The sequence below is a fragment of the Schistocerca americana genome, chromosome 11, assembly GCF_021461395.2.
Source record: "Schistocerca americana isolate TAMUIC-IGC-003095 chromosome 11, iqSchAmer2.1, whole genome shotgun sequence".
NCBI classification, from domain to species: Eukaryota; Metazoa; Arthropoda; class Insecta; order Orthoptera; family Acrididae; genus Schistocerca; species Schistocerca americana.
In genome coordinates this window covers 145,277,566-145,288,947 of record NC_060129.1, presented here as the reverse complement: position 1 = coordinate 145,288,947, position 11,382 = coordinate 145,277,566, and the positions used below count along the sequence as shown (strand labels likewise).

Here is an 11,382-nt window from a genome sequence, read left to right as displayed (position 1 = left end):
GAAGTACTTTTGCTTTTGGGATAATTTTCAATATGCAATCAGTAAGGCACATAGCTCTGACACGTATGCTTCGTGTTGAATCTCCTTTGAAGCATTTGCTAACATATAAACTGTCACAAGACCACATAGAGCTTTTTTCCCCTGCATTTGGTCCAGATGTGGTTGGAACAACAATCCAAATGCATACCAGTTCAAATGTGCCACGAGAAAGTTGCTCTTGGGTAACAGTGTCACTGCAATGAATGGGAATTGCTCAAATTTTAATGTGTGTTGTTTGCCACCTGTTTATGATTTTCATTTATTTATTTATTTATTTATTTATTTGATTAGCCATCCGTAGACATTTTGCAATGTATGGATGTTGTCAGTTTGGATACAGTGATTTTTGCAGATACATTGACACTTTTATATGCATTTAGATTAGATTAGATTAGATTTACTTTCATTCCAATTGATCCATAGTGAGGAGGTCCTCCAGGATGTGGAACATGTCAGAAAAACAACAATACATGACAAATATTTAAACTAAAACAAATAAGCTAATGTACCATTCCACAGGTCCCAAGTGGAATGATCGTCATTTTTTAATGAACACTAAGAGTCATTTTACAAATACTATTGCACTGAATTTAAAATAAAAAAGTTTTATATTTATTTATAAGGTAAGAAACATGTAATACAACTACTGTAATACTTATTTACAATGAACACATTACTGCACTGAAATGGTGCAGAAGTTAGATTATACTTACACACACACACACACACACACACACACACACACACACACACACACACACACACAAATTTTCAGTGAACACATTACTGCACTGAAATTGTGCAGAAGTTATGTTGTACTTATATACAAATCAGTTGGTTTTCCTCAGAAATTCATCAATGGAGTAGAAGGAGTTGGCCACCAATAAATCCTTTAGGCTTCTCTTAAACTGAATTTCATTGGTTGTTAAGCTTTTTATGGCTGCTGGCAAGTTATTGAAAATGTGTGTTCCATTTACAGAGTATACAAATACAATGACATTTATCACTTAAATTACATTCAAACAATTAAATATTCACTTATTGTTTAGAAACAGTGTTCCTGAAAATATAGTTTAAGGGTTTTCTGTAACAGTACATGTTGTTAATTTCTTTGATGTCCTGTGCAGCTTGTTATACATTTACAGAATATACAATACAATGTCATTATGTCACTTAAATTACATTCAAACATTTAAATATTCACTTACTGTGTAAAAACAGTGTTCCTGAAAATACAGTTTAAGAGTTTTTCTGAAACAGTACATGCTGTTAATTTCTTTGATTTCCTGTGGCAGCTTGTTATACAATTTTACACCCTGATACAAGAAACTTTTTTGGGTCTTATGCTTGTTTCTCCTATCTAGATGAAGGCAGTGGCTTGTTCTTGTGCTATAGCTGTGTAAAATGCTGTTTGTACTATAATTCACTATATTTTTCTTTATATATACTATAGTGTGGAACATAAATAAACAGGGAACAGTTAGAATACCAAGTATTTTGAATAGTTCTCTGCAGTGAGCCCACTTACTGCTTTTAGTTATAATTCTCACTGCTCTCTTCTGCACTTTAAAAACTGTTTGTAAGTTGAGTACATTATTTCCCCAGAAAATTATCCCATAGCTTATGACTGAATGTACATAGCTAAAATATACAGTTCTTAGACATTCATCGCTGCATACTGAGGAGAGAACTCTAAGTGCGTAACACGTTGTAGATATCTTTTTTGTGAGTTTTTTAACATGTTCTCTCCACCTAAGCTGGCTGTCAATATGCAACCCTAGGAATTTTGTGGTGGGCACTTCGTCTACAGAGGTGTTATGTAGCTTTAACTTTAGGGGACTGTTTTTTCTGTTTATTCTAAAGCGTATGCTATTTGTTTTCTTAATATTTAAGGTCACTTTATTCTCTGTAGACCATTTGTAGACATCTTTCAGTGATTCATTACAATTTTCCAACATTTGTGCTGATGTCTCACTGGTGATTATAATATTGCTGTCATCGGCAAACAATATCTTCTCTCCATGTCGGATATATTGTGGAAAGTCATTTATATAAATCAAGAACAACACCGGACCCAGCACACTTCCCTGAGGGACCCCAATATTAATATGCTGTGGATCTGACAGGTGTTTTTCTATGAACTTTGATCTACTGGAGACATGCGAGATCTCTACCCACTGTACTCTATTTTTAAGGTATGAATGGAACCATTTGTTGATTACCCCTCTTACTCCTAGTGCTTCTAACTTAAGTAATAGATTCTGGTGGTCAACTGTATCAAAGGCCTTTGACAGGTCAAGGAATATGCCAGATACATAGTTGCCTTCATCCAGTGCTTCTAGAACCACTTTAGTGAAATATGCTATTGCCATTTCTGTATCTCTGCCTGGTCTGAAACCAAATTGGTCATTTGAAAGAAGGTTGTATTTGTTTAGATAGCTCATAAGTCTGTTCTTCATTATGGACTCTATTATTTTGGAAAATGATGACAGTAGGGCAATTGGCCTGTAGTTCTCAATGTTTTCTACATCATCTTTTTTGTGTAGAGGTAAAATTTTTGCATGTTTCAGATAATCAGGGAAACAACTGGCTTTGAAAGATTCATTTATGATATTGGTTAGGGGGGCTTTGATACTATTTATGCATTTTTTCAGCACAGACATTGGAATTTCATCTAAACCTGCTGAATTTTTGCTCTTTAATTTCCTTACCACATTACATACTTCTTCCTCAGTAGTGGGTAGCAATACCATTGAATTTGATGTATATTCCCGTGTTCGTGGATTATGAGATTTTGAAAAATTTTCCTGTAACTTTGTAGCTATACTACTAAAGTAAGAATTAACAAAGTTTGCTAGTTCTTTTGGGGTACTTGTTAGGTTTTCTTTGTTCCTGATTTGGGTGTTTATTTGCCTTTGTGTTGCTGTGCCTGTCTCTTGTTTCACTATAGTCCATGTAGCTTTACTTTTATTTTTAGCTAGATTTATTAGTCTATCATTGGCCTTTTTTTTTGCAACATTGAGCACCTTCCTATGGATTTTTTTGTAGTTTCTGTAGTAATGAAGAAAATCTGGATCACTGTTGTTGTTTTTTATAGAGTTTAGGTATTTAAAAGTTTGGGCAGATTTTCTAATTCCTGTGGTAATCCACTTATTTTTGGTGGATGTTCCAGTAGAACTTAGTGCTTTGGGGAAGGCTTCTTCGAATATTATCTTAAACTCCGACATGAATTTGGAGAATTTCTGATTCACATTATTTTCTGAATATACTTCTTCCCATCTTTCATGTCTTAATTGTAAGCAAAATTTTTGTATTGCTGCGTCTGAGTAGACTCTTTTAAACATGTGGAGGTTTACTGGTTTTTCTACAGAAGCTTTTACTTTTATGATTTGGCATAAATGATCTGACAGTCCAAGATTTTTGACAGTTATGACACAGTTTTCCCCACCTATATCTGTAGCTACATGGTCAATGGTAGATGTTGAGTGTTTGGTTATTCTTGTTGCACAATTAACTAAAGAGGACATGCCAAAACTATTCAGAATATTCAGAAAAGTGTTACTGGTTTCATCTGCCTTAGCTGTGTTAATGTTTAAGTCACCACACAAGAGTATATTACTTTTCAGGGATGACACTTGTTCTAGGCTTTGCATAAGTTTTGAAAAGAATGTTTCTAAATCACCACTGGGAGAACGGTATACACATAGTACAATTAGTTTTTTGGGCATATCTACAGCTGGTATCTCTACTGCTGACACTTCAAAATGCTTGTCTACACTTAGTAGGATAATATCATTCCTGACTTTAAATGAAATACCACTCTTAACAAAAATACATGATCCTCCACCTTTCATTGAGTTTCTGCAATAAGAACAAGCTAGTACATATGAGGGCAAATTTATGTATTGAATTTCATTGACTTTGCACCAGTGCTCTGTGATGCAGATAACTGGACTGTCTAAGGATTGTAACTCAACTTCTAGCTGTTGCACTTTGCTTTTTATACTCTGAATGTTTTGGTGAAGCACTGTTAGAGATTTAATGTTACTTATCTTGGAGGTTTCTTTTTCATCATGCTTGTGACTAAAAAATCTTGCAGATGGGAGGGAGGCACTTTCTTCCGTCTGCTTGTTGCTCCATGTGAGGTTGTGTACTTTTCTGCCACTGCTGATGTTGGAACTGCTGCTGCTCCTGTTGTCTGTACTGCTTCTGTTGATTCTGTTCCAAGATGGCCGCCGAGTAAGTGACGCCAGAAACCATTTCCAGAAAGTTAAGTGATTTAGACAGGAATATAATTTAGTTTAACGCCGACAACAAATTAAATACGTGCATTAGTGTATCGTTTAGTCTTGCCGTTAAAGGTTTGACTTTTCTTTGCGTATTTTTTCAGAAAACACGAAAAGATCGTAACTTCGCGAAGTCGCGCTTAGGCTTAAATTTTGTAAACGTGTTTGTTTCTTGTTTCACGGTAATTTAACTAGTTTCTCGGTAACAAATAAGTAAACTACCGTAAATAGCGTATAACTTCATTGTTTTAATACAGATTTCAGAAAAGCAGCGTAACTTTATATCAGAAACTTGCCTATATACATTTGTTTATAGGCCTAATTCTCGTAACGTTTTTGGTGAATCAAAGTTAAAGTATCTGGTTTAATTGTCCTTTTTTTCATTCCATCGAGTGAAATATATAATAAATAGCGTATACCTTCGTTGTTTTAATACAGATCTCAGAAAAACAGCGGAATTTTAAATCAGAAACTTGCTTATATACATTTGTGAATAGGCTTAATTCTTGTAACGTCTTTTTTGATTTTCGGTAATTTAATTGATTTATTCTAGCTAAAGTATTATTTTTGCCATGAGTGAGAAGTGCCTGACTTGCCGTAGAATTGTTAGTTCCGGGGTTTGGTGTGATGGATGCAGTAGTTTTTTTCACTGGGGGGAGTGCAGTGGCGTGGGTGTTGGGAAAGTGGATCAGGCTCATCAGTGGTTATGTAGGATTTGCAGCAGAGATAGGAAGATAGTGGAACAGGAGGGGAAAATTGCTGCCCTTCAGGCTGAGCTAGATCAGGCTAGGGAAGATCTGGACAGGTTAAGGAGGGAGAAGGGCAAAGAGAGGTGGGAAGTGGCAACAGGTAGCAGAAGGAATAGGCCTAGAACTAAGTCTGACAGTTTTGTGGTGAATGTCAAAAATAAGTTTGACCTGTTGCTTCAGTTAGAAACTGATGAGCCTCAAGCAGAGGTAGGTGTAGACAGGACACAACAAACTTTCAATAGGAAATTGAAAAAGAATGTAGGAAAGTCATCGAAAAGGAAGAAAGTTTTGTTGTTAGGCAGTTCTCATGCCAGAGGTGTAGGCCAACTTCTGCAGGAGGAATTAGGACCAGAATACCAGGTCACAAATTTTTTCAAACCAAGTGCTAGTCTGGATCAGGTGACAGAGGATTTAGGTTCACTCTGTAAAGGATTTACCAGGGAAGACACCGTGGTTATTGTGGGAGGGCCAGGGAACAGCATCGACAGAGATCCTGGGTACAGTATAGAGTGTGACCTGGTAAAGATTGCGTCAGCATCGAGACACACCAATGTTGAATTTGTATCTGTCCTGAGACGCCATGACCGGCCTCATTTGAACTCTTCTGTTGGGAGAGTTAATTTGGATTTGGAACGGCTGCTTGGATTGGGTGCGGGGGCTCATATTGGTGTGGTTCCTGTTGATTATCTCAGTAGGTGGGACTATACCAGGCACGGCCTACATCTCAACAGGAAAGGGAAGGGGAAACTGGCTGGGGTAATAGCAGGAAATTTAAGGGGGGGAGGCACTGCCATGAATGGTAAAATACCAGTGGTTACAGGTGTTGGAGCAGCATCTTTTTTAGGATAGGTAAGACAGAAAGATGTCAAGTTCTACGAGAGGTCAGGATTGAAACAAATCTTCAGTTTAGGAAAGAAATTAAACAGCACAATTCTAGCACATTGGATCACCAATCACAGCTATCAATTATAAATTTTCACCAATTACCAGAAATTTTATCTCCACCAAGTTGTATCTCAGTCCTAGATAATTCCATTGATGAATTAAAGTCACCCAACCCAATTGACATAATCTGCCTCTCTGAACACCATGTGACCACTGGTATAGGAACTAGGCCTAAGCACAATGAGAAACTCAGACAGGAGAGTACTGCAAATGTTAGAATAAGGAAAGGTTCTCATAAAAGTACAATTAAAAATAATGTAAGTATATTTCATCAAAATATTGGGAGTTTAAAGAATAAAGTAGATGAGCTTCTGGTTTGTTTAGAAGATTTAGAAGCTGAGAATGAAATAGATATACTATGCCTGTCTGAGCATCACATTGTTACTGATATGGATAAGGTAAATGTAAGTGGTTATAAGCTCTCTGCACATGTAATGAGAGAAAATATGGAGAAAGGAGGAGTTGCCATATATGTCAAAAGTTATCATTGTGCAAAAAGTATAGAAACAAAAAAGTTTTGTGTAGAGAAACATATAGAAGCATGTGCCTGTGAGCTTAAATTAAATAAAGGCACATTTATAATTGTAACTGTATATAGGTCCCCATCAGGAAATTTTCATCTATTTCTGAAAAATTTGGACTCCTTGTTGTGCTATCTGTCAGACAGGGGGAAGCAAATTATTATTTGTGGGGACTTCAATGTAGATTCTCTGAAAGAGGGTAATAGGAAAAATGACCTTGAAGTATTACTCGGTTCTTTCAATTTGACACCCGTTATTGATTTTCCTACTCGGGTGGTAAAGGATAGCAGCTCACTGATAGATAACTTCTTTATAGACCAAGATAAGTTTAACCAGATAAATGCTCAGCCTGTTGAGAATGGTCTTTCTGATCATGGTGCACAGCTAGTTACAATATATGACATAGCTCCATTCAGCAATACTAAACAGTCCTCCAAAGTAGTACGTTCAGTCAACAATTTAACAATTGCAAATTTCAGGGAAAGCCTACAGCAGTTAGACTGGGATGAGGTGTACCGTGAACCTGATGCCAATTTAAAATATAATTTATTTCATGACATTTTTGTAAATGCATTTGAAAACTGCTTCCCCAAGAAAATAGTTAAATATACTCGTAAGAAACCTTGTAACAAACCATGGCTTACTAAGGGTATAAAAATATCTTGTAACCGGAAAAGGGAAATGTATCTGACAGCAAGAAAGAGTAGTGACCCAGAAACTATCAAAAATTATAAAAACTACTGTGTTATATTAAGAAAAGTTATTAAAAAATCCAGGAGTATGTGTATCATGTCTGAAATCAGCAACTCTGATAATAAAATTAAAACAATTTGGAATATTATTAAAAGAGAAACAGGTCAACCAAGAGCAGAGGAAGACAGTATTACCATCAAATTGAATGAAAACTTTACAAACAAAAAGTCAGAAGTTGAAAATATTTTTAATAATCATTTTCTAAATGTTGTGGATATAGTAGGATCCAGGTGTTCATTAGAAGATGCTAGGCTGTTAATGGAAGAGGCCATACCTATGCAATTTGATACAATTGAAATCTCACCCACTTCTCCCTCTGAAATTAGGAAAATAATAAACTTGCTTAAAAGCAAAAACTCACATGGAATTGATGGCATTTCCAGCAAAATACTAAAAGCTTGTTCTCAACAGATAAGTAAGATTCTCAGCCACCTGTGTAATAGCTCTCTGGAACAGGGCATTTTCCCAGATAGACTGAAATATGCTATTGTTATACCTTTGCATAAAAAGGGGGATAGATCTGATGTCAACAATTACCGTCCAATCTCCCTTCTAACAGCTTTATCCAAAATTTTTGAGAAAGTAATGTATTCAAGAGTAGCTTCACATATCTGTAAAAATGAAGTACTAACAAAATGTCAGTTTGGTTTCCAGAAAGGTTTTTCAACAGAAAATGCCATATATGCTTTCACCAGTCAAATTTTGAATGATCTGAATAACCGAACACCTCCCATTGGGATTTTTTGTGATCTCTCAAAGGCTTTTGATTGTGTAAATCATGAAATTCTGCTAGTCAAGCTCAAGTATTGTGGCATGAGTGGGACAGTGCACAAATGGTTTAATTCGTACCTAACTGGAAGAGTACAGAAAGTTGAAATAAGTAGTTCTCGTAACATGCAAAGATCAGCACATTCCTCAAAGTGGGGAACTATCAAGAATGGGGTTCCACAAGGGTCAGTCTTGGGTCCTTTGTTGTTCTTATTATATATTAATGACTTGCCATTCTATATTCATGAAGAGGCAAAGTTAGTTCTCTTTGCTGATGATACAAGTATAGTAATCACACCTGAGAAACAAGAATTAACTGATGAAATTGTCAATACTGTCTTTCAGAAAATTACTAAGTGGTTCCTTGTAAACGGACTCTCACTGAATTTTGATAAGACACAGTACATACAGTTCCGTACAGTGAATGGTATGACGCCATTAATAAATATAGACCTTAATCAGAAGCATATAGCTAAGGTAGAATATTCCAAATTTTTAGGTATGTCCATTGATGAGAGATTAAATTGGAAGAAACACATTGATGATCTGCTGAAACGTTTGAGTTCAGCTACTTATGCAATAAGGGTCATTGCAAATTTTGGTGATAAACATCTTAGTAAATTAGCTTACTACGCCTATTTTCACTCATTGCTTTCATATGGCATCATATTTTGGGGTAATTCATCACTGAGGAATAAAGTATTTATTGCACAGAAGCGTGTAATCAGAATAATAGCTGGAGTCCACCCAAGATCATCCTGCAGACATTTATTTAAGGATCTAGGGATATTCACAGTAGCTTCTCAGTATATATACTCTCTTATGAAATTTGTTATTAACAACCAAACCCAATTCAAAAGTAATAGCAGTGTGCATAACTACAATACTAGGAGAAAGGACGATCTTCACTATTCAAGATTAAATCTAACTTTGGCACAGAAAGGGGTGAATTATACTGGCACTAAAGTCTTTGGTCACTTACCAAATAGTATCAAAAGTCTGACAGATAACCAACAAGTATTTAAGAAGAAATTAAAAGAATTTCTGAATGACAACTCCTTCTACTCCATAGAGAAATTTTTAGATATAAATTAAGAAAAAAAATATTAAAAAAAATAAAAAAAATAAAAAAAATAAAAAAACACAAAAAAATAAAGTTGTTATATTAACTTAAGTATGTTGTTAAATTAACCTAATTATGTCATGTATTGGAAAATTTGACTCGTTCCACATCATTACGAAATATCGTATTCATGATCCATGGAACTAGTAGTAATCTAATCTAATCTAATCTAATCTAATGTGCTGCTGCTGACGGTGCTGTGTCTGCTGTTTCTGGTACTGCTGCTTTTAGTGACACTGGTGGCAGTTGTGCTGGTGTTTCTGCCTCTATTTTTGTTGATGTTACTCTTACTTCTACTAGTGTTGAGTTTTCATCGTTTTTGCTATTGGGATAGCCTGGGATGGCGGCTAATTCTGCTGTAACCTCCTTTGAATGTGTGTTTTGGTCATCATTGCTTTCTGCATGAAAGTCCAGTGGCATAACAGTTTCAGTTAAAAAGTCGTCTTGCATGTTGAGTTTGTCTAAAGTTTCACTGATTTTTTCACTGAGCAGTCTTGCAAGAAAGCATGTAGTAGTGATGAAAGTGCTGCAGAAAATGAAGTAGAGGAGTGGTGTGCACTTCTTGAAGATAAGATTAAGTTCTCATTTCACAAGTAAAACATACTCTATTATATTGCAGGGTATGTGTCATTGCGCCTTTCAAGGCAGATCACATGCAAAGACTGTCTTCACATACTGAAGCCACCAGTAGTTAAATCTGCATTAGAATGTGATTCTCTCTATGCTTTTCCCAATATGGCCAATAAAAATGCATTTGTAAATTTTGTTAACTGGGGAAAACTGGTTAAAACAAGTGACTGCGTATACTCTGTTGTAGAATACTCAGAAACTGTTTTAGATGTTTGTGACTGCTGGGGATATGTGACAGAAATATATACGGGCCAAGATTTTGCATTGTGTTAAAAATAAATTTGTAGATTACCCATTTCCTGCTCTTGGTCATGATTACCGTTATGAAATTAGGATTGAGGACTTACATCAGACTCAACTTGTTTGTAAGATTGCATCCCTATACTCCTGCATACGCTTAAAAATGTGGAAAAAAAGCCTGCTGAGAAAGTTTTAAACAACAAATCAAGTATAAGGCAGAAGTTAAATAAACTCATATTGTTTAATCATGTATAGTGCTCAAATTGGAAAAAATACGTAATGGGACATTCCATGCATATGGGTGTGACATTTTGACAAATTTTTTAAAACTATTTTGTCCATAGATTTGTTGTTGTGTAATGATGAACTTCAAAAGATGAATCACATTGAAGTAAAATTAAGTCTTTACATCCTGTGTAGATATTGTAACAAAATTATAATTGTTTATTATACAAGCTTATTTTAAGATGTTTGGTGTTACAAAATATGCACTTGCATTAAAAACGGGTGATTTGTGTGAAATTAATGAAAAAAAAAAAATGTTCTGAGACTTATTTGACAGATGGCTTTCAGTGTGAGAAAATATGTCCCTCAATAACTATGTTAACTTGAATTTTTCACTTTAAGAAAACAGTTTAATCACAGGATGGGTGTGATCTAATGAAGTATGCAGTGGCCCTATGTTTAAAACAGTAATGTTTGTGGATACTCTGCAACATAAGAGCAATAAAATTGTTACTCTGTTAATTCTTGTTTTAATACTTCCTATAATGAACACAATGTTCCAGTTGATCATAAGCATTCTTATTACTTTATAACCATTCTAGAATAAGGGGACCTGAGTCAGGCAATACCTAATTTTCTGAATTTTGTCTTTATTTTGCTAGGATGTCTTTCTATTATATTTTCCTGTGTTGAGGGGGGGGGGGGGGGGGAGAAGAGAATGAAAATAATCGTATAGAATTATCTTTCTAGCAGTACAAAGTGCAGAATACAGTGATTACAGGTACACGTGGAAATCTAGGAAATTTCAGTATTCATGTTACATGCCTAATTTTCATTAACATTTACCTTAATTATACGGTTACACTTTTTGCTGATTTGAACTGTGTACTACATGTTAAAAAGATTTTGTTTGGTCATAGTAATAAAAGCATTTCATTTTGTTAGTTCATATGTCCCATACGGAACTGAAATTATCGAGTTATGACGACAAAGGAAGGAAATAACATTAAGGAATCTTACTTCACAGAAATTATGTAACAATGGTTACACTTTTTGCTAGTTAACTTTAACGTAAACCATTTAGTTTTCCATTAAGAGTGAAA

The 11,382-nt window shown here is 35.2% G+C and overlaps 1 protein-coding gene across 1 annotated transcript; it reads right to left on the bottom strand.

Annotated features, from left to right (window-relative positions):
• Positions 1–4,087: 4,087 nt before the first annotated feature.
• LOC124553402 lies at positions 4,088–9,645 on the bottom strand. The gene is made up of 2 exons (XM_047127268.1): positions 9,364–9,645; positions 4,088–4,257 (listed from the first exon to the last, which is right to left on the bottom strand). Exons 1-2 carry the CDS (start codon positions 9,632–9,634, stop codon positions 4,088–4,090), a joined length of 441 nt encoding a protein of 146 aa, XP_046983224.1. The 5' UTR covers positions 9,635–9,645.
• Between the last annotated feature and the right edge of the window lie 1,737 nt (positions 9,646–11,382).